Here is a 24,536-nt window from a genome sequence, read left to right as displayed (position 1 = left end):
CAGCATGGTAATGGAAGGATTAGATACAGGGCTCAAAATGGACCAGACCACAGAAGGTCAATGACCCAGCACTTCTTTTTTCCAGGGTCCCATCTTTTTCTGCAGAAACTCAGCTTTCATTTAAAGAAAAAGGTCATATCTACACTATAGGTGCTACAGCAGCATAGCTACGGCACTGTAGCCACACTTGTGACCTCGTTATGCGTAGACGCAGACTACAATGACAGAAAGGGTTTCTGATACTCCACTGCCCCAAGTGTTGGTAACTAGGTCGATGATGGAAGCATTCTTCCATCGACCTAGCTGAGTCTACACCAGGAGTTAGATCAACATAGCTATGGCACTCAGGTGTGTGGATTTTTCACACCCCTGAGCACACTAGCTATGTCGATCTAAGTTTTAAGCACGCCTCAAACACTAGTTCGGAAGAAAACCATGCAACCATGAAACAAAATCAATGCAGTAACTTCTGTCTCAGTATGTAGTGAGCCTGAAACAACAGATCTGAGAGGTTAAAAATGACCCACTCCTATCAATGCCTGATGGTAGGCAACCAGATGTCCAATGGCAATAAGTTAATTTTCAACATTTAACTATTCCACGAATATCAAGGGATGTATTTAAAAAAAGAGTAGCATCTCATTTTGATACAATTAGTGGATCATGTTTGAAAGAGTACAACTCCTCCCTCCTCCCCCCCCCAATTTGGCCCATGGAAGTAAAAAGCCAGATTGGAAGACCTGTGTACATTAAAATGTACTGCAATGTTTTTTTTTTTCTATATAATCTGATTCTTTTGTATTTGAAACTGAAGGGTATATTGCTTTTCAGTATTCGTTGGAAATTAAAATGAATGCTTTATGGAGTGTTACCCAACTGCATTAATGGCAATGTGAAAATAGCAATGAATATTGAAGACTTTCCCTTTCATTTCTGATTTCCAAGTTTTTAAGGTGGGGGAGGGGAATGAGATGGGGAAGAAAAGGGGATAGGGGAATCGTGGGGAGAAGCGGGAGCCCAGCATGTAGCATCCCCTCAGCAGCAGCTGGGGCTCCCACGTTAAGCAGGCCCATCGAACCCTCACCGTGATGAGCCCCAATCACCTGCATCCCCTGCAGAATCCCATTGCCCCTGCACCCACAACCCCCCAACGAGCCTTTGTGCATCCAGATCTCCCACTGAGCCACCCGCAGCCCAGACTGCCCCACACAGAAACCTCTCACCCCACACTTGGGATCCCCCACACACTAAGCCCCTCCACACTTGGATCCTGCTGGGCTGAGCTTGCCCACCCACACCTTGAGTGTCTGGCACAGGGGGGCAGGGCCCCGGGTGTTTCTGGGGCAGGCCCAACCCCTTGCACTGTGTCACAGCCAGGTGCAGCCTCACTGCCGAGTCCCTGTACTGGGGGGGGGGGGGGAAACTTCGGGGTGATCTCCCACCTCAATGCAGCCAGTAGCGTGTGCCATACTGGAGCCACATTTATTTGACAAAATTTGCAGAATTTTAAAATATTGTGCATATAATTTTAATTTTTTTGGTGCAGAATTCCCTCAGGAGTAATTTGTGTCAAACTCTGTTTGGCTGACATTTGAATTCAATTAAAAATACACAAAAATAGCATTTTAAGTTTTTAATAAATAATACTACCATAAATGTGCTTGATACATTTATAAAAAGTTTATCTAAACATGTTTTGCATTTAAAACTGATTTGTTAAACAAAGGAAGTATTCTCTGCTAGTAAATGGAACTGATTGTTTCTGGTTATACCATGCCCTTCAAGATGTTAGAATTAGTAGATCTCATCCTCTCATGATCTAGTTTTCATTCATAGATTGCAAAAGGAAAATAAGTATCAGAGGGGTAGCCGTGTTAGTCTGGATCTGTAAAAAGCAACAAAGAGTCCTGTGGCACCTTATAGACTAACAGACGTATTGGAGCATAAGCTTTCGTGGGTGAATACCCACAGACGCATGCGTCTGACGAAGTGGATAGTCACCCACAAAAGCTTATGGTCCAATACGTCTGTTAGTCTATAAGGTGCCACAGGACTTTTTGTTGCTTTTTAAAAGGAAAATAAGTTTTCCTACATTTTCAGCTTCTTAACTTTGAATGAACTGGTCATTAAACTGAATTACTTGAATAAACTGAAATGAAGAAAATATTCTCTCTGCACCTGCAGAAGAGGCTTTTGCTGTCAGAAATTGATTTAGCACTTCCACACATCCTCGTTCCCGGTCCTTAGCCAGTGACTTCCAGCAGTTTAGTGGTCTGACTTTTTTAAAGGTGGAAGCAAATAAGTACTGATTAATATTAAATTTTTGCATTTAACTTAAATGATTTTAATAAGCTTAGGCCTTAACATAGGTGTCCATTTCAAATTTAATTTTTTTTAAACTAATTCAAATAAAAATCTGATTAAAATCAAAAACCTGATGTAAATAAAAAACATGATTTTTTTAATCATCAATTTTTATACACCTTGGGTAATTGCATTAGACAGACAGACTAAGAAATGCCATTGAGTTGAGCATAAGGCCTCATTTTGTTTGGCCACAAATCCATTGGAAAATACAGTCTCCGCTGTATTCCATCTCTGAAGCTTTTGCATGAGTTAGAACTCAGCAAATCTTTCAGCTGTAGACCCAAGGCATGCTTTCTGTACTCATGTCAAGATAAAAGGGTATACCTCTCAAAGAACAGCACAGAGGCTCTTAGTATAACTTTTCTTTCCACAAGAGTATTGAGTCCAAATTTTTGAAGATGATGTTTGAACCACATTCTATGTGAAACAATATTTAAAGTTAGTCTAGTATCAGATGACTAATCTCATAATGATCCTGCACGGTTTTCTTTAATATCTGAATTTGGGGTTACAAAAATGTAGATAGAGGGCTGAAAATTCTTTAAATGCTCTTTTAGATCCCTAATGCCCTAAAGACAAAATGCATCTCTCTGATACAAGTGGGCAAACCCATTTGAAGTCAGTGGCAGCTGTGTGTGCATATGAAGTCAGAAGTTGGCCTTCAGTTTGGTCATGTGTCATCTTGGGTGGCTTCTGAAGAAATATGGTAAATAAAGTATCTGCATTTACTCCAAACATTTCTTCTAAATTAATGGAGATATCCCATCTCCTAGGACTGGAAGGGACCTTGAAAGGTCATCGAGTCCAGCCCCCTGCCTTCACTAGCAGGACCAAGCACTGATTTTGCCCCAGATCCCTAAGTGGCCCCCTCAAGGATTGAACTCACAACCCTGGGTTTAGCAGGCCAATGCTCAAACCACTGAGCTATCCCTCCCCCCCTAATCTATTAGTGCAAAGGAAACAGATAATGTAATTTGAAATTTCTGAGGCAATCAAGAGCGTTGTTTCTATTCAGCTGTCTGAAAGAATGTGATCATTTGGTTTCAGATTAATTTCAGGTGAAAGCTGTGTTATATTATGAAGAGCTCCTTTGTGAGTATCCTACAATAGAGACTATCCATATGTCATTAAAGTTCTCTTTAAACAGCTTGTTCTCTTCCACTGTTCTGTCATCTACTCCGCTGGCTGTACAGCTTGATCTGTTTTACATGTTGTAGTCTGCCTTCCCTGTACAACTTCATTCCTTTTTCTTTTTCTTTTTTCTTTTTAACCTGAACTACTGTGTCGGGTCTGCCAATATCGTGCTAAAGAAGTAAAGGAAGTGTCGGAGAAGAATTAAAATATGGCAGGAGACTGTGCTTCCCCTTCCCCCCCTCTGCTTCTTGATAGAAATTACCTTCCACTTCCTTCATGATTCAGTAGACTTTAAACAGAACTTTCTTCTTTCCTTGTATAGTGAACAGTCCCCAAAGAAAAGTAAGTTATGTACTCTACAGTAAAAATTACTATTATTTATACATAGTAAAAGCCGCTGGGGTTCCACGGTTGTGTTGCTCTGGGGGTGTCAGGAAATACAGATAATAAATACTTAAAATAATTTTCTATGGCCCAATCAGAAAAAGAACAAATCCCAGTTGAGGGGAAAACAATCTTTCACAGAGTTCCTCTCAATATTTGACCTAAAATATGGATTTCTGAAACACTCCTTGAAGAGAGAAATTTTGTTTAAGATATTGGCTAGTGGTTCCTTGGTCTCCAAGAGGATAAATCTTCAGATGCAGGGACTCTCAGACCCTGTCATATAGCAGAGAGGGAAAGTGTGGGGGGGGAAGGGGGGCCACAAAGACCCTGCCATGGTGCAGAAGGAGGGATGAGAGAAAGGGGAGAATGAAGAGCACACAGAACTCCTGGTGGTGGTGGTTGTGGGGGGGGGGGAAATTGGGGATCCTAGTATGCAGAGGGAACAGGATATGAAGGTCGCACAGAATCCCTGGCATATACTGGAGGTGTGAATAAGGGGGCACAAAGAGACCCAGGCATGGGGGAAAGGAAGAAATGGGGGCACAGGACATAACCCTAGTATGAGGAAGGATGCGGAGGTTGCAGGCATCCCTGAAATAAAAGGGGATGAGATGGTATGCTACGGGGACCTGGGGGGAAGGCCGCAATGGAGGAATGTAAGGAGCCTCTGGTGCATTCGATATGGTTGGCCTACAGAAGCTACAAAGAACATGTGTGCATACATGCATGTGTGAGAGAGAGAGAGAGAGAGAGTTATATAAACAGAGAGGGGTTTTGTTTGGGTTTTTTTTTTTTTGTTATCTTGAATCATAAATACATGGAAGAACACATATAATGAAATGGAGATAAAGAATATCTTCTCCTGGTATAGAAGTACCAGAAGTATTGTTATACTAAACTGAGATCCAGACAAAAAGACTTGAGAGAGAATGTAGGAATAGCTCACTATGGGCAAAATTCACCCCTCTGAAATGCTAAATCAGCTTCTGACAGCAGTAGATGCAGAGAGACTATTTTCTTCATTTCAGTTTCCTCAACTAGCTCAGTTCAATAGCTAAGACAATGACTTGGGAGTTGAAAAAGCAGGAAAGCTTGTTTCTGTCTCCCAATATGTAAACAAAAATGAGATGTGAAAGGATGAGATCTACTAGTTCTAAAATCTTGAAGGACATGATAACAGAAGCAATCAGTTCAATTCACTAACTACAGATACTTCCTTTATTTAATAAATCAGAAAGGTTTAAATGCAAAACACATTTTGATTAACTTACTTTCCCCCCCTTATTTATCCACCAACTGTTGGGTATTATTTAACTTATAAAATATTTTGTGCATTTTTAACAGAAGTCGAATCTCCATCCAAATGCTGTTTGACACAAATCATAAGTAAAGAAGAAATGCCTTTTTCACCATTTTCCAACATCAAAAAATATAAAAATTAAGAATCTGAATAAATGTATAGTAATTTATGTAATAACTTAAAATACGTAGAAATATAGTATAGTCTTCTGATTAGCAAAATCGAAGAACCCAAATTTAGTCTAGTATAAAGACTGCATTTAGTTGCAAATCAATCTTTTTAATGTTTACCAACTAAGGAGAATCAACCTTTCTACAGTAATATAGCTAAAAAATACATATGCAAAACAAAGTTTCCCTGCTCGCTGATGTAAACCATGATTAAAATCAGTGATGATTTAAATCAAATCCACGCTGGCCTATGCACCACCTACAGCCCACTTGAGCCCCGTTTGAAGGATTTAAGTGATGCCTTTTGCACAAAGATGAATTTTATGCCTTAGGACAACTTAATATTGTCATCATCGTCAGAGGAAAGTCTATGGTTCAGCACAGAACGGAATCCAGTTTCCAAGCTTCACAGTCTTGTGCCTTAACAACAACTCCATCCTTTTAATACTAAGAATGTGACACCTTCAGATCAGCCAGTTGTCATGTGGTATTCAGAATCACTTCAGCACAGCATTTTCTCCTATGAGTATTACCTATGTTTTTCACTCTATATGCACTACAAATACTGGGTGGCACAACTCCTGTGAAATTTCTTCCTGTACCCTATAACATATCTTCTGCACAAACATCTCAGACATACACTCTACCTAACACATGGCACAAAAGCAATAGATTTTTAGTGATTTAAAATGATGCTTCTATATATTTAAATTTTAGATAGTCTAATCCAGTAATGCTCAGACAGACTCATAAGCCGCAAGTGGCTCTTTTAATGCGTCTCCTGCGGCTCTTTGCTGCACATGATTTCAAAATACTGTGATTTAATTAACCATCAATAAGGATGCTTTTACCATGCTATTAACCAACTGTAGTTGAGAAAATAATACTTGATCAGTCATTTTGCTGTGAGAATAATATATATATTTTTTTTATATTTTATATATTATAGTGTGTGTATATATAAAGAGTAAATGAAACAATGAATTCACAGTAGTGTGGCTCTTTAGGGTAATGTTGATCGCTAATTTGGCTCCTGAACCACTGAAGTCTGAGTATCACTGCTCTAATCCATACATAGCATAGATGGTGCACAATTCTGAATTTGCAGTATTGAATACTATTGGTCAGCAAGCATTACATGACATCAATATGTTACTATCGCTCAAAGGAATAATAAAGACAGTCCACTCCTGTGACACTTAGATTGAGCATGCTGAACCAGTACAGAGGACTTTTATCTTGTTCTGCAAGTGGCAAGCTGGTGTTCATGAAGCAATGACAGCTTACACCCAGTAAAATCAAATGCAGAATCTACCATTAAGTAAAGTTTCTTACAATGGATCTTATTATGTTTCTTACAAGTTTCTTATTATGACTGCAGCATCTAATTCCTGAAGATCCTTGGAAACGGTTTGATTTTTACATATCAAATATTTTTAATAATGCTATTTTTAGCTTATCATCCACAGCTCATCCATCTCCTCCTTCCTTTTCAGAAGCAGAGACTTGTCCCCAATATATAGAAAAGCATGAAAACACAAAGTCTGTATTTTAATATTTGGATCATATATAGTATTTCAGACCAACAACAGACTCTCAAATCCCTCAGCTTGTTCTGTGTTGAAGAGAGGTGCTTAATTGAGGTAGTTTGTTTATCCATTGAGTTTCTTTACAAGGCAGACCAAGCAAGACTGTGGTATACGTGAAAATACTACAATCTGTTTCTTTTGGAAACTTAGAAATCTTGACTTGAAACATAAAATTACATAATGCTGAACTTTCTGGCATTCTGCAAATAGTGCCTCTACAACAGTTACACCTGAGAATTGTTTAGTATGAAAAAGCAACAAAATCTTTTGAGCCCAGTTCTGTGTTCCTTACCATGCAAAACTCCCTTGGAAGTCAATATGAATGATATTCACTTAATGGAAGTCACTTAAATTTTCTTGACATCTGTCACACTTATCTTGCTGGAAAAAACTACCAATCTTTTAACTTATTTAAAAATCCCTTCTAGATTGCCTTCTGTATTATTAATATGTTTTCAAAATCTTTCCAAGGAAATTACTATTCAATGTTCATGTTAGAGAGTGTTTACCATAACAGAGGTACTAAACATTTTACAATAGAACTGCTGATACCCAATTATTGTATAAAGACTTATCTTTTTACATATGTGTGTATAATGCCTTTGTCTAAGTGCTTTATTAGGGTTTGAAATACAGCCATAAAACAAAAGAGGAAGCTCAAAGATTAAAGTTTCATGGCTCAATGCCTTACAGAATTATCCTGTATATCAGAGGAATTTGGTGCACACTACTTCAATTTCATTGAGAACTGAGGCCTTGTCTACACTTAAGAGTTTGCCATGCAGTTAGGCCAGCAAAATCCAGTGTAGACAAGCTTATAGCAGCAAACAAGTCCACTTGTCAGTATAGCTTACAAACCATTCTCTGAGTGCAAGAATGACTTTTTTGCCAGTATAATTATTTGTCACTAGATCTTTCGCCACTACAGAAATTTTGCGCCCCCCACCCCCCATCCAAAAAAAAAAATGTCACACTCCTAACCGACACTGCTGTACAAGTAAAACTTTAAGTGTAGACTAGGACTTGGAGTGAACTAAATTTTAAGTTACTTCACCTATCTTCTCTTGTTTCATAAGATATATCATTAAAAAAGAAAACGTCACATTACCTTGTCAGTTTTTCTTATTAAACTAAAGCAATTTTTAGGTTAAATGAAAAGGAGATGCAACATGTCAGCAATAACAGACATCTACGAACAAATCTAAGTGTCCTCATGGCCAGTAAAGGAGGAAAAAAACAGCTCCAGTAATTACTATAGTTCTTACACATTCACTAAGTATTAACATGGATATTCGATTGAAATAACTGTCTTTACGGTCCAGTTCAAAACACATGAAAAAAAAACATGACATAGGATTTAGAGATGTTACCTGACAAAAGTATTTCTTATGCCATTCTTTTGTGGGACTTGTAAGACAATGGTGTAATATTACACGATTTCAGTTTTTCATTTATTTCCTGCAATTTTGTAATACATACATCCGTGGCCCAATTGCTACATTGACTTTTTTTATTTTTTTATTTTTATTTTTTTTAAACATTGTGACAAAAATAAAGCCATATGAAAACCCCCATCAAGCCTCCATCTCCCTTAAACATCACCCTCATCAGGACCCGCTCTCTTCAGCTGCCCAAGAGAAAAGGTGAGCATGGCCACAATCCCTGAAGGTCAACAGTCTCTGACTATTTTTGAAACAAGGGTGAAAGCCTGTTCCACAAGTGGCTCTGTTGCCAGCCCCCTATAATAAACAGAGGAATCCAGCTGGAGTTTGCTTGTTGGCCGTAGCTGCAGCAGTATGGCATGGGGGAATTGCAGTCTTTCCAGCACACAGTATTTGGTCAAGTCATGTAATTTTTCTGTGAATAAAGTGCAATAGTCTCCTACTAATTGTTAATACAGGATCAGATTCGAACCCTTCCTTACTCACATACTATTAATCCTGTCAGAGCATCTAAGAGAACATGCTTCTCCTGGGTTCATGCTATTGGTCTGTCGTCCTTCCATTTCAACAGAGGTTAAAGAGTCTGTAAATGGATATTTCGTGCTATGACAATTAGCTTTTATTTTTCACCTGGAAATGTGTGGGTAAGTGTTGAATGTGTATTTTGTTTGAAAAACTGAAAATAATCCAATTTTTGACAAAAGACCCAGCACATTAAGTTGAGGGTAGTTACCATATGTCACATTATGATATAATACTTATCATTACTCTTCATATACCTGTGTAGTAATCATAAAAAGTTGCTTATCAGAGTACAATGCCTTTGTTCTCTAGCCAGAAGTCTGAACAAGGACCAGGTTTGGGGTTAGGAGCTACTCAGTTCAGAAATTTCATCTATGGAATACCTCCCTGTATCTCTATATCAAAGACCTTCCAAAGCTGCATCCAAGCTTTCATGTGATAACTTTCTAATCAGGTCACTTCATTTTTTAACTTTTTGGTGTCTCTTGTAGGTTCTTCCTTTTTGATTTGCAGGCAGTTTTTGGTGGGCCATTTGGCCCATTCTTATTCAGTTAGGTAAATCTTTTTTATTGTGCCCTTTGTGGAATGACCCCAACTGATGCTAGTGAAGTGACTGAACATAAAACAGATAAATGTGACACTGATCTGCAACTGTAATGTAATGATCAATATAACATCATCAGAACTTATGTTCTTGCTGCTGGATTTTCAAACCACACCTTATGACAAAATGACAGCACAACATGCAGAATGATGAGGAGGATATTGTTAATTACTTAATGGATCGATGAGTATGTCAATCATTTCAACATGCAACCGTTCTTCATATTATAAAGCACAATTCCTTTACTGCACAGTAACTGTCTATTCTTCTGATGCAATTATATAAAATGACAAAAGAGTAAATTATCACTGACTGATGGAAACATTTATGTAGCTGAAAGTGTTGACAAGCTAGCCAAGTTCAGTAAAAGCACTGCATACCGTTCACATTCTGCAGGTAGCAGAGAATTAGTTTCTGCTTTTATATTTTATTTTTCTTTCCATGATAAAAAAATATTTTCAATACAGTTTTCTCCCTAGATCAATATTCCTGTGATTTACATGCCACCGTCAATGACATCATTAATATATTGTGGATATGCCAAAAAATAAGACTGTTATTCAAATGAAATCCTATCTATTTTTATAAGCAAGCTTAGACAAGCTTTTATTTTTGTCTCTATTATAAATCCTTTTCTTTTCCCCCATTTTCTCTTTCCTGATTTTCACCCACATAGCACCTCTTCTCAAGTTAAATGCAGGAAGGTGGCTATATTACAATAGCTCCACTGGAACCAATACTATAGAAAGTGAACTTGTGAGAGAGAAAGAGAGTTTAAGAAATGGCAGACAGTGTGTCTCAGGGATGCTGAATTTGTGTCTTATCTGATAAAACTACCACAGCACAGATTTTTGCCTGTGTTACCTGGGGAACCCGCCACTATCATGACTGTTAGTTGAGGAGAGGTAAAAAGGATGGATGGATTTGGGATTACAAAACAGTATCCTAGATTTGCATTTAGAACAAAAATCCCTAGAACTCCAGAGCAAAAAAAAATTCAAATTTCCTTTGGGGGTTAAATATCTCTATCCAGCTGCCTAGAACAAGAAGGGCAGAAGCAGTATGGGATAGAATGTTTGTATGAATTTGCACTGCTACCTTAGTAAACAAAAGGAGTATGGGTAATCTCTATGAAAATGACTGCCATTAGGATACCAAACAACTTACTGGCCTTGACTATCCATTTATAAAGCTTCAGTCGTGTTTTTCAAAATAAGCATGAAATATAAAGCAGCCTTCAGAAGGATTAATTGGGGAAATCATAGAATCATAGACTTTAAGGTCAGAAGGAACCATTAGGATAGTCTAGTCTGACCTCCTGCACAACGCAGGCCACAGAATCTCACCCACCCACTCCTGTAACAAACCCCTAACCTATGTCTGAGCTACTGAAGTCCTCAAATCGTGGTTTAAAGACTTCAAGGTGCAGAGAATCCTCCAGCAGGTGACCTGTGCCCCACGCTGCAGAGGACAGTGAAAAAACCCCAGGGCCTCTGCCAATCTTCCCTGGAGGAAAATTCCTTCCCGACCCCAAATATGGGGATCAGCTAAATCCTGAGCATGTGGGCAAGACTCACCAGCCAGACACCCAGGAAGGCTGTTCCAGAACTTCACTCCTCTGATGGTTAGAAACCTTCATCTAATTTCAAGTCTAAACTTCCTGATGGCCAGTTTATATCCATTTGTTCTTGTGTCCACATTGGTATTGAGCTTAAATAATTGCTCTCCCTCCCTGGTATTTATTCCTCTGATATATTTAGAGAGAGCAATCATAACTCCCCTCAGCCTTCTTTTGGTTAGGCTAAAAATGCCAAGCTCTTTGAGTCTCCTTTCATAAGACAGGTTTTCCATTCCTCGGATCATCCTAGTAGCCCTTCTCTGTACCTGTTAATCCCTAAATGCATGACCTTGCACTTTTCACCATTAAATTTCATCCTATAACTATTACTCCAGTTTACAAGGTCATCCAGATCTTCCTGTATGATACCCCAGTCCTTCTCTGTATTGGCAATACCTCCCAGCTTTGTGTCATCCACAAACTTTATTAGCACATTCCCACTTTTTGTGCCAAAGTCAGTAATAAAAAGATTAAATAAGATTGGTCCCAAAACTGATCCCTGAGGAACTCCACTAGTAACCTTCCTCCAGCCTGACAGTTCACCTTTCAGTACGACCCGTTGTAGTCTCCCCTGTAACCAGTTCCTTATGCACCTTTCAATTTTCATATTGATCCCCATCTTTTCCATGTGGAATCATATCAAATGCCTTACTGAAATCGAGATAAATTAGCTCCACTGCATTTCCTTTGTCTAAAAAAATCTGTTACCTTCTCAAAGAAGGAGATCAGGTTGGTTTGGCATGATCTACCTTTCGTAAAACCATGTTGTATTTTGTCCCAAAGGACATTGAGGTCAATGGTAATAACTACTTTCTCCTTCAAAAATTTTCCCAAGACCTTGCATACTACAGATGTCAAACTAACAAGCCTGTAGTTACCCGGATCACTTTTTTTTCCTTTCTTAAAAATAGGAACTATGTTAGCAATTCTCCAGTCATACGGTACAACCCCTGAGTTTACTGATTCATTAAAAATTCTTGCTAATGGGCTTGCAATTTCCATGTGCCAGTTCCTTTAATATGCTTGGATGAAGATTATCTAGGCCCCCCGATTTAGTCCCATTAAGCTGTTCGAGTTTGGCTTCTACCTCGGACGGGGTAATATCTACCTCCATATCCTCATTCCCATATGTCATGGAGACAATGATCTGAGAAAGTGTCCAAAAAGGAATACTTCTCACTCAACTGCGGTCAGTCTAATTCTGACTCAGAAGAGTCAATAGTCAATAGCAAGAGGCTCCAGAGAAGAATCTATGATCAGAATTCCACAAATTCAGGGAAGGTAAACGTCACATTTACTGGTTTCAGAGTAGCAGCCGTGTTAGTCTGTATCCGCAAAAAGAACAGGAGTACTTGTGGCACCTTAGAGACTAACAAATTTATTAGAGCATAAGCTTCCGTGGGCTACAGCCCACTTCTTCGGATGCATATAGAATGGAACATATATTGAGGAGATATATATATACACACACATAGAGAGAGCATGAACAGGTGGGAGTTGTCTTACCAACTCTGAGAGGCCAATTAAGTAAGTGAAAAAAAACGTTTGAAGTGATAATCAAGATAGCCCAGTACAGACAGTTTGATAAGAAGTGTGAGAATACTTACAAGGGGAGATAGATTCAATGTTTGTAATGGCTCAGCCATTCCCAGTCCTTATTCAATCCTAAATTGATTGTATCTAGTTTGCATATCAATTCCAGCTCAGCAGTCTCTCGTTGGAGTCTGTTTTTGAAGTTTTTCTGTTGTAAGATAGCCACCCGCAGGTCTGTCAAAGAATGACCAGACAGGTTAAAGTGTTCTCCCACTGGTTTTTGAGTATTATGATATATGATATATGCCATCATGTGCCAGCAATGCCCCTCTGCCATGTACATTTTGAGTATTATGATTCCTGATGTCAGATTTGTGTCCACTAATTCTTTTGCGTAGAGACTGTCTGTACTGGGCTACCTTGATTATCACTTCAAACGTTTTTTTTCACTTACTTAATTGGCCTCTCAGAGTTGGTAAGACAACTCCCACCTGTTCATGCTCTCTGTATGTGTGTGTGTGATATATATATACACACATGGCATATATCACATTGGTAGATGTGCAGGTGAACGAGCCCCTGATGGTATGGCTGATGTGATTAGGTCCTATGATGATGTCACTTGAATAGATATGTGGACAGAGTTGGCATTGGGCTTTGTTACAAGGATAGGTTCCTGGGTCAGTGTTTTTGTTCAGTGATGTGTGGTTGCTGGTGAGTATTTGCTTTAGGTTGGGGGGTTGTCTGTAAGCGAGGACAGGTCTGTCTCCCAAGATCTGTGAGAGTGAGGGATCATCTTTCAGGATAGGTTGTAGATCTTTGATGATGCGCTGGAGAGGTTTTAGTTGGGGGCTGAAGGTGACAGCTAGTGTGTTCTGTTATTTTCTTTGTTGGGCCTGTCTTGTAGGAGGTGACACATTTACTGACATTGACTTGCATTACAAACTTGAGACCAAATTCCAATGCACCCAGTGAAGTTGTATACAAATAACTCAAGGCAGAATCTGGTCTCATGATAGTTTAAGTTTTTCTTTTAATATACAAAGTTATTTTTACTATCCAGAGGTCCATTCAAACTAAAAGGATGCATGGTCATTTCAATGAACAAATCTTGAAAAAAGTTATTTCAATTATTCCAGTATTTCATTGGGCAGATTAATATTTTAGATACTTCCAACTGGCATTTCTTTCCCTAGCTGAACAGAAACATGTTAATATGAGACAACTGTATTGAAATACACTGAAAAATTCTTAAAATGAATGCATACAGAAGTATTCTGCCTTAACATTTGCATTGTCATGTTCCATGCTTTTCTAATATTAAGGTGCACTTTTTGTACAGAGATTGCTGACAGTAAGAATCTCAAGCACATAATCAGCAAGCTAAAATACTGCACAACAAATCACGATAATATCTGCACTTTGAGACAAGCCATGGTTTAAACTGGTTTCAACAACAAACATATACGGGTATTACAAAAGGGCTTCTTATGCAGACAATTTTTACAAATCATATATATCAGACACCTAATAGGTCACATCATTGTCATTTTAAGTTACATAATGACCAAAATGGAAACATTTAATGTTCATTTGAAATGATTTTTAAAAATAGGTTTTAATACTTCTGTCAACATCAAAAGGTTTAAATTAGTTTCAATTACTGAAAAGTCCACAATTCTAATGATGTTAAGTGATTCACCACACCATTATATTAATACCCTTTAGCTCCTGGAGGTCAGTTCAGGTCTCTGAAATAACCACGTTAATTTACTTTCTTGTGTGCAAGATTTGAGGATATTTAACTAAACGGTATATTTAAATAGCTTATAAATATAAGAAACATCAGACAAAAAACAGCTTTTTTAATGTTAAACAGACAATTGCTGGAAGATAGACTATCCACGAGTAATATGATGGCTGTGGTGCCAATCTGTTCTGATTAAGAACTGTGAGTGGGGAAAAAAGGGCAAGCTGCTATCAAATAGAAATATCTACTAATCAGATTTTTTTTTAAATGCTTAAAAGCAGGGTGATTTACCAAACCACATTCTCTTTGAATAGCACAGCTACTCTGTCATGTTTGAGCCGAAGTCCCTGTGACACAGGAACACTGTGTATTTCAATACTCTGTGCCAAATTCTTCCTGCAGGTATGCCACAATGTTGATATGGAACATGAACAAAGCATAGAATTTGGATTTAGCACATCTGAGTTCCTTTCCTGGCTTTTGTCACACACCTTTTGTCACTCACCTTTATGTGACTCAGATTCCGCATATGAACAAACCCACTATACACCAATATAAATCTGTTTAAAAGTAATTTTATTTATACTTGTTTTCTTCCTTTGTTAGAACAGAGTTTTGTTTGAAAACAAGGTTGTTGTTTTTTAAAAGACGTTCATCTGTTTCCGTCCCTTGCTCCCGAAGTCATGACCCTGCTCATGACATCACAATGATTTCTATAGCAGACCCTCATAATGTTGCAATCTTGATTCTGAATGTATTAAAACTGACATAAGCAATGTTAAAGACTCCATGTTATATGCTGTTTACAAAATAACATTATGGTGGAAATAAAACCACGCTCTGAAAAATATTGCTGTTATAAAGCTTGCTTCACATGTGCAATGAAACAAGCACTTATTGACTGGATGATATTTCAAACTTCTACAATAAACATCAAATTTAAGATTGTGTGCAACGAATATACTGTATTACAAGGCAATTTATTTTCCAGGGTGGTATCTAGCAAAGGAGATATCACCCATTACTAGTCAACTTACTTAGTCTCTTAGCAGCCGCCAGGGCATCATTCGCAGAGTCAGCCACGAAGAATCTCTGAACTGTAACCCCATGGTCTGCCATCAGTTTTTTACTCTGGTATTCCTGCAGATTCAGCCATCGTCTCGAGGTTAATTGAACAGCCTACAGAAATAAAGAGAAATAACAAAATGCTCATTATGAACCGTTTCATGCAACAGTCAACTGCACTATTAAGCCTCATGGTCACCTCAAACTAACAATAAACAAAATTATTTAGGAGAAATGGAAGAATGTGCATCATTTTAGGGAAATGCCATTTCAAATGTGTGGCTAAAACATTCTGAAACCTATCAAAGATACTAAAATGCTGCACAAGGCTCACAGGGTGATCTTGGCTTGATGTGTATGTCTTATTTAAATCAACACAGGTTTGCAAATTTACTGGGTTTGATTTCTACAGTATATTTATGGTTTTATGCATTTCTGTGCTACCTAAAAATACTATTATAAAATTGTTACATTAATAAAAATATTCTTTGCTTTATTTTAAATTCCACAACATACTAAATATTAAATAGTTGTCTTACATACAATAAGTTTCTCAGACACTATATACACACTGTACATCTGAGTAGGAAAAAAAAATATTTTAATTAAGGGTTAAATTTTCAAAGTAATAATAAATCCCAACACATTTTAAAAGGTTTGGCATCTATTCCCGATTGGCTCTGTTTTAGTGACCTTTTGTTAAAGGAACTAGCAAATGACCAGTGTGGCCATATGAGTCCAGGAGTAGCAGCAGAAGAAACAACTTCCCAATCTCACCATACAAGGTTTACAAATTATTCATACTTACACACACATAATTATACATATGTGTATGCATTATATATACCATCGGTGGACAGGGGGGCTGGGAGAGAGATAGAGACTTATGCACATAAAACCAAAGGCCAACAAAACAAAAGATCACAAGCAAGTGCCACAGGTGCATCACTGAAAAGTGCAGAAAAGGGCATTTCAGAGTTGTGAGCTCAAAGGAGTGGGCCTGAAGTCTACTCCTTTCTATACTGTACTGCTACATGGTCAGCAGTTCCAGCTTCACACTTTTTAGCTGGGATGCCTCAGCTCTTTCTTTAAAGCTTCAAATACTATTAAAGACCTTGCCGGACTATTGCTGAACATTGTGAACAATCCTCTCTAGCTTCCTCGTCTAGCATGAACAGCTTTGAGGAACAAAGTTAGAAACGTGGTGAAGTATTCTTATGTCAGTCACATCTGGTGGCTGCCGGCCTGGCTCCACGTGGATCTAGAGCTTCAAATACTATTAAAGACCTTGCCGGACTATTGCTGAACATTGTGAACAATCCTCTCTAGCTTCCTTGTCTAGCATGAACAGCTTTGAGGAACAAAGTTAGAAACGTGGTGAAGTATTCTTATGTCAGTCACATCTGGTGGCTGCCAGCCTGGCTCCACGTTACACTCTCCAAATATAATTGGATTTTGTTTTTAGGCTAAGCGAATTTAGTGGTGGTGAAAGGTGCCAGAGTGACAGCCCCCTGGAGACTGAAGTCCTATTTATCCACATAATGGATACTGCACAGACAAAATGTAAGCATGCACCACCCCCTTCCCCCCCAACCCCCCACACCTCTCCCCCCTAAGGAGCCTCAACACTGACTTAGGCCTGGTCTACACTGGGGGGTGGGGGGGAAATCAATCTAAGTTATGCAACTTCAGCTACATGAATAACGCAGCTGAAGTCAATCTACTTAGATCTACTCACTGCGGTGTCTTCACTGCGGTGAGTCGACTGCTGACACTCTCCCCTCGACTCCGCCTGCGCCTCTCGCTCCGGTGGAGTACCGGAGTCGACAGGAGAGCACTCGGCAGTCGATTTATCGCGTCTAGACTAGACACGATAAATCGACCCCCCACTGGATCGATCGCTGCCCGCCGATATGGCGGGCAGCATAGACAAGCCCTTAGAGGCACCACTACCAGGAGAGAATAAAGTCTCCATGTCCACTGCTAACAATATCAGCCATTTAGTGTCTGAAAGCACCAAGCACCCATTGGGTTCTAGAAGAAACAAATAATTACAACAATTTTGTAATAAAACCTGCTTCGGGAAAACCACATGACTAGATAGCTTTGCCATCAAAGCTGTGCAGCCCTCTGGACATTTTTCCTCTATCCCATAAGCCATACCACTTATCTGGATAAGTTACTCTAGATCCACATTTCCTTGCTTTTGTACATGTTACACTTCCATTATTACTATATTTTTTTCTTTATATATTCCATGATCTAAAGTAAAAAATAAATGTAATGTCATTTAGGCCCTGATTCTGCAAAACATTTGTACATGTTTAACTTCAAGCACATCAGTAATCCCACTGATATTAAACATATGGGTAAATCTTTACAGAATTGAGGTTTTATATGTTCCCAGATCAGAGTGTTACAACTTACAGTGAATATGGAACAACCCTCATTGTCAACACAATTTCTTTAAAAAATTAACTTTAGTTAAAATTTACAAGGGGAAGATGGGGGGTAGTGGGGGGGATTTTACATGTTCCATGACAAACCAACTCATGCTCCCCTCTCACACATTTAACCAAGCACGGCCATATTTTTAGAAATATCTGCAGGCTGGCGAACATTTCTTCTTGGGATCCATATTAAAATGGTCAAATAGAAAAAGGGAAGAGTTAACTGAAAAGGGACATCAGCCTGAATGACAGCAGTGCTACCTGGAAGTGGTTTAATTACAATCTGTGTCATGAAGAAGTCACTCTTCTCCTTATGGAGAGATGAACTGCTGCCCTGGTGGCAGATAAACCACCATAATTTCTCAGCTGCTGATAAAATAAAAAGCACTGAAGGCATGCTGGCACCTCCCAGCTGGACATAACAGAAAGGATTATTTATTATATTAATATTTGGATCTCTAAAATCAGGACATAAAACATTGATTATCCTTATATAGTTTTATACTAATAACAAAAAATGTTAATATGTCCACCTTTCAACAATATATGGCTTTTATGCAATACTGGAGTTTTAGATATTACATTATATCAAACAGAAACATCCATCTGTTTGAACACAGGACACAAAAGACTGATATTAAAGACACGTAAAAGCCATGTACTTTTATACAGGAAATGTGAGGTTTTGTATATTACAAAGTGATTCCTGCAGAACATAAATAATTACAAATGGCTCAGAACTCACATTTTAAATAATGTGAGAAGTATTTTAGAAGAATAAAATGCTTATAGTGAATACCTACAATAACCTGGTTTTAGGTAATAATTCCACCATGCAAGTGTCTCAACTTGTTTTCTATTTCTCTATGATCTTCAGAGTCAATACATTTACTTTTTGATTTATACACCATATCCAATAATTCCTGCATCAAGCCCCTAATTTCTATTTGAATTATAGCATATATTTTAGAAAGAGTGGAGAAGGTTTCTTAGGCCAGGTCTACACTGGGGGGAGGATCAATCTAAGTTACGCAACTTCAGCTACTTGAATAACGTATCTGAAGTCGACGTACTTAGATCTACTCACCGCGGTGTCTTCACTGCTGACACTCTCCCGTCGACTCCGCCTGCGCCTCTCACCCTCGTGGAGTAATGGAGTCAACGGGAGAGCGCTCGGGGGTCAATTTATCACGTCTAGACTAGACATGATAAATCGACCCCTGCTGGATTGATCACTGTCTGCCAATCTGGCGGGTAGTATAGACATACCCTTAGATATATCCAGGACATTAAAAAGCCGCCCTGCCTCTTTTCCTCTGTGTGTGCGTTCAAGCACAGTTATAACATTAAAATCCTGGGAGCTTAATTTTACACTGTTCATTTGGATTCTTTGGTCTTCAAAATATTCCTATGCTGAATTCATTCAACAAAACGTTAATGCAATCTGCTACAAATTAATTGTCACCAGTATACAGCTCAATTTTTTATGATGGGTAAATATACATATCAGATACATACATACACATATGCAGATTGGAGTGAAGGATTACAGAGTGAAATGTATATCCCCAGGAATTTAAAAGCGATGAAACAGGGGTATACAATACTATACGTCACAAGTTGCGGGAACTACTGTCCACTAGATGTCAGCTTTCCAATTTAAGGAGAAACAGCTACTTATAAGACTAAAAAAAGGTGGCTGATCTAAAGGTTGGCAAATATAGACACAAAAGTATTGTCGCTCAGTATTGTAGAGGCCAATCATCATCAGATGAGTGCTCGGGAAAGGTTGGTGCCTTACTGCATATTTACGCTGAGGACCAAATATCAATTGTGTAATTTCTTCCCCTTGTTTTCACTCCTGATCCCAACATCAGTGTAAACCTTCCCAAACATTACTTGATTTCTGTTTCCAACTAAGGGTACGTCTACGGGTAGTGATCGATCTATCGGGGACCGATTTATCGCGTCTAGTGTAGACGTGGATAAATCAATCCCCGATCGCTCTGTCGTCGACTCCGGAACTCCACCACGGCGAAAGGCGGAAGCGAAGTCGACGGAGGAGCGGCGGCCGTCGATCCCGCACCGCGAGGACGCGAAGTAAGTGATTCTAAGTCGATCTAAGGTACATGGACTTCAGCTACGCTATTCTCGTAGCTGAAATTGCATATCTTAGATCGATCCCCCCCCCCCCCCAGTGTAGACCAGGCCTAAGGTACTTATCTCATGAGCTCTCATTTGCACTGTCGGCTGCCAGGCATCCCCTCACATACCCTACTAGAGCAGAAGCCAAAACAACTGCAATGAAAATGGAGTCTCAGAGATGATTAGACCCATTAGAGGTGACCTTGCAGCATGTAGCTACTGATCCTCTGCCTTGCCAGATTCAGTTTGAGATAGATTTTTTTTTGGGGGGGGGGGGGAGGAGGGGGAGACGAGAAGAGGCTTTGCAACCAGGATGCAGCATCAGCCAGGACCTCCAACAGCAAGTGACTGAGCCCTACTGTGTGTGAGGCAAAGGAGAATCCAGATGCACTACTTAGGCCCTCATCCAACAGAAGAGCAATCCCAGTTCCCTGTGGAACTGAATATTGGGGAAGTTAATATCTAGTTTAAAAAATTCCTGTTGGGCAAGGGGCCGGAAGCTCATACCCATAACTCCGGTGAATACAGTAGGTTTTATATGCTTTTAAGTCACTCTTCTTAAAATTCCTCACATGCTTGATTAAGCTCCTGCCTGCCTGTTCAGGTGCATCTCACGCATTGAAAATTCTGGCCATTTTGTTATCTCATGAGCCCCAAAAGAATAAGATTTTTTTTTTTTTTTTACAAGTCTTCAATGGGCATAACATTATATAAATGCTAAACATTATTTCAGCTGTAAGAGAAGGTAGAAAATAAGAACACTTAAACTGTTCAGGTTAGAAGACAACTATCTTGGAAGAAAAAGCTTGATCATACCAGCTGGCTTTGAGACATTCTGCTGTGGCTACTAGTTGCATTTGAGAAGTACACCTCTTTGTCAAGGCCTGGAGCTACATCTGTGAAGGCATTCCTCATGCTCTCTCTCTCTCTCTCTCTCTCGCTCAATAGGGAATTTACAAGTCTGACTTTCAGGGTACAAAAAAATAAGCTCATGTCTTTTAGTTAATTCATTTATCATGCCTTGCAAATATCATTCACGTAAAAAGAACAAAATTTTTACCTTAACCTTCTTGAAAGGTTTTCAAGATATTATTCAAGGTAACAATTCTATTCTCATTCAAACTAGGCTTTAAAAATTTCTCTCCTAAAATATGCTATAATTACTAATGAACAGAACAAGTTACAGTTTTCATATTTCAATAGTGCTTTATCACTGTTTATTTTTTTTTCAAACAAAAATGTTTCCAAGGAAAAGTTGTTGCCGTTTCATATTTCTTTTTTAAAAAAACAGATAAGTTAGCAGCCCACTCTGACAAAACATTTTAAAATTTCAAACTAGTGCACAGATAATGAGCAAAACTATGTGAGCAAAACTACACCGCTACCTCGATATAACGCGATCCAATATAACACGAATTCGGATAGAACGCGGTAAAGCAGTGCTCCGGGGGGCAGGGCTGCGCACTCCGGTGGATCAAAGCAAGTTCAATATAACGCGGTTTCACCTATAATGCGGTAAGATTTTTTGGCTCCCGAGGACAGCGTTATATCGAGGTAGAGGTGTATCTCAAAGAAATTCTTGTTTTCTATGGTATACTCCTTAATATCCACTGCCATAACAGAAGATTATGTTTGAATTTACTCTCAATACTAAAATGATAGCTTTCTATGTCACTGACAGAGGGAAGTTTCTAGGCAAACCAAAAGAAAATATTAATGCTCCACAAGTTTTTCAGAATTTGATAGCAATTACAATCGCCGCAGAAAAAAGAAAATCCTTACATTTATTACAATTAGTAAATTAACTGTATTAATCACTACGGCTATTCAATTAGCTCTCTCTGGTTGGATGCAGCAAGCATGTACTTTCAAAATAGGTGTCATCGGGAAGGCTTTAAATTATTCAAGTATGAAGCAACAGTAGGTATGAAAAATGATCTTCCTGAAATATCGCACTTTCACAAACAAAAAGCAAAGTGAGGTTAGTGGTTAAAGCAAGAGGCTGGGAGTCAATTCTATTCCCAAATGCACTACTAGCATGTTGGACAACCTGGGCAAGTTCCATACCTCCTTGTACCCCTGCCTGCAGAGTTTTTAAGTTGCAAAATGGATATTAAAAAAATCGTACTGCCTCACATGAGTGTTGTGAAGCGTAATTAATGTTTGATAAGCCCTTTGGAGAGCACCAGATTAAAAAAGGTGTTGCGCACGGTACACAGTGAGATTTGTTCTTGTACCATCATCAAAAAATAACATGAAAAAAGAGAAGAATGATCCATGCCAATATTACGAAGTCAGAGCTGAGGTATGTAGATGGAGACAGCAAGAAGAGCGTGGTTCAGAATCAGAAGAACTGGCAAAATGGACAGCACAGCACCAGAACAAACCCCTGGAGAAATAATGAAAGACTATGCTTCTAAAGAAGAGACACACCTTCGTTTGCAAACCATAAAGTACTGCGCAACCATCTTACTTTAACCCTGAATTTCAACCAAGATGGGCTTTCAATCAGGATTTTTCACAACAGACAAACTCCATGTGATGAATGAACTAGTGAAGATGATGAATGAAAACAGCCTACTATTATATACATTTGTTGCTTATCTATACACTTTAGAAATCAGTGGAAATTGACTCCATATTAAAAGCTCTGCAGAGCAAAGGGACATGAAAAAGTTACATTAAAGCTCTTGAGAAACAGACCTTTTGCCTTGATAAGGGCAGGCAAAAGACAGTAATTACAAGAGATTGAGTGAAGGAAAAAGACATGCCCCTCTCTAAAAGATCTTTTCTCTTTCAAGAACATCTTAAAAGTGATGACTTGGAATCATTTGTGATGGATCATAGGCTAAAGAAAAAAACACTGATGAACCAACAGCAGAAAAGACACTAATCTTAGAATTAACAGCCAGCTCTAAGTAGTTCTCAGTTATACTAAATACATGCTTGAAGATAAAACAGAAAAATTCATCCTAATCAGAATGGAAACAAAGACCTGTGGATAGGTGGGACTACGGTGAATAGAATGAATGAAAGCCTCCAAGTCTTTACTCCTCACTTTTACCCAGGGCTCAGAAGACACTATGATACAAGTCCCCTCACTTGCACTTATTCCAAGTATTCTCAAAACCTCATCAACATATTGTAGACAGGAAAAACATCCCAGGGATGATACACTCCATACCATGATGCATCTTATAGGTAAAAATAAGATACAGCACTGACTGACGTTACCAGTGCTATTGCACAACTGTACAGCCTTAAGACAAACAACACAAAGGGCTTTATGGTAACAGGTTTTTAAAGAAACCTTACATTTTCCAGGCCGATTCTTCCCCTTGAGACTTATTAGCAGGATGTTTTAATGTGGCATGGAATGCGACTAGCATCTCCAACCTGCCAGTTCTATTATTTATTCTCCCGCTCCCCTTTATGCCACAGCTCTACTGCTGTGGACAATCTAGTTGCCCTCAGCAGTATTAAGTTGCACTCCCAGAGGCACCAATGCACACTTGTCCATCCATAAAAAACAAACCAGAGGGGAACCAGGCTCTGAGCAAGGATCAGTGGAAGTCATTTGAAAGTCTCTTTAAAGAAAATCTAAAAGGCTGAAAAGGGGAAGAGTAAAACAAGGAAAAGCACAGACTATTTTCTTATTTCTGTTCTCCCTCTTAAGCCCCCTTTCCACCCATAGCCCTTCCTCTCTTTCCACCTCCTCCCCCCCACATTTCTGTCAGAAAAAATCAAAGGAAAATCCCTGGAAGTATGCCATATATATTTCACACACTTTCACACAGGGCTGCATTTGGGTGGAAAGCAACACGTTTTAATAGCTTAAGATAGATTTGGGTTTTATGCCATTTACTTCTTAGCAATCTATTTCTTCACTGCAGGGTTGTATCGCAACATGAGAAGTGTAATCCGTTTCATAGGTATTTCTGTCACTCCAACCTATCAAGGAAGCACTGGAAAAAGTCAATAAGTGGACCTTGCTGTAAAAGCCCCTGAGATTGTGTGTGACATCTTGAATTTTGCATTTGTAGTCTGACAGTCAAGAACTGGGAGAACTTGAGCCTCAGTATTTGTTGGTGTGAAACATTTTCTGCTGGCTGATATTGCTTCAGAAGATTGCCATTTTCCAAAAGAAAACAATTTCTTAAAGCACACTTTTTCTTTTTTTTTTTAAACCCTCAAATTCAAAATCCCCATCACTGTAAAAGTATTTTAATCTTAAAACTTCACTTTTTCTGTTGTTTTCCCAACAGTCCAAAGAAGGCTTCATGGTTAAAGAAAACAAAGAATTATTTCTAATTTTCTTTCCTTTTTCTGCACCCAACCCCTTTTTTGTATATTTAAATTCAAGTTCATTTATCCAAGGGGAAAAAAGCACAAGTCTCCCTTTACAGAATCATAGAAGTGTAGGTCATCTAGTCCAGAACCCCTTACTCAAGGCAGGACTA

At 38.8% G+C, this 24,536-nt stretch overlaps 1 protein-coding gene across 1 annotated transcript in view; it reads right to left on the bottom strand.

The window, feature by feature from the left end:
* The window catches only part of SUCLG2 (succinate-CoA ligase GDP-forming subunit beta), a 222,778-nt gene that overhangs the window by 163,238 nt on the left and 35,004 nt on the right, over positions 1–24,536 (bottom strand). Inside the window, exon 2 of the mRNA XM_065407893.1 lies at positions 15,454–15,595. Coding sequence (XP_065263965.1) covers positions 15,454–15,535 — 82 coding nt within the window. The 5' untranslated portion in view covers positions 15,536–15,595. The remainder of the gene's footprint in view (positions 1–15,453; positions 15,596–24,536) is intronic.

The sequence above is a fragment of the Emys orbicularis genome, chromosome 7 (genome assembly GCF_028017835.1).
Source record: "Emys orbicularis isolate rEmyOrb1 chromosome 7, rEmyOrb1.hap1, whole genome shotgun sequence".
Taxonomy (NCBI): Eukaryota; Metazoa; Chordata; order Testudines; family Emydidae; genus Emys; species Emys orbicularis.
This window is presented reverse-complemented; position numbering and strand designations above follow the sequence as displayed.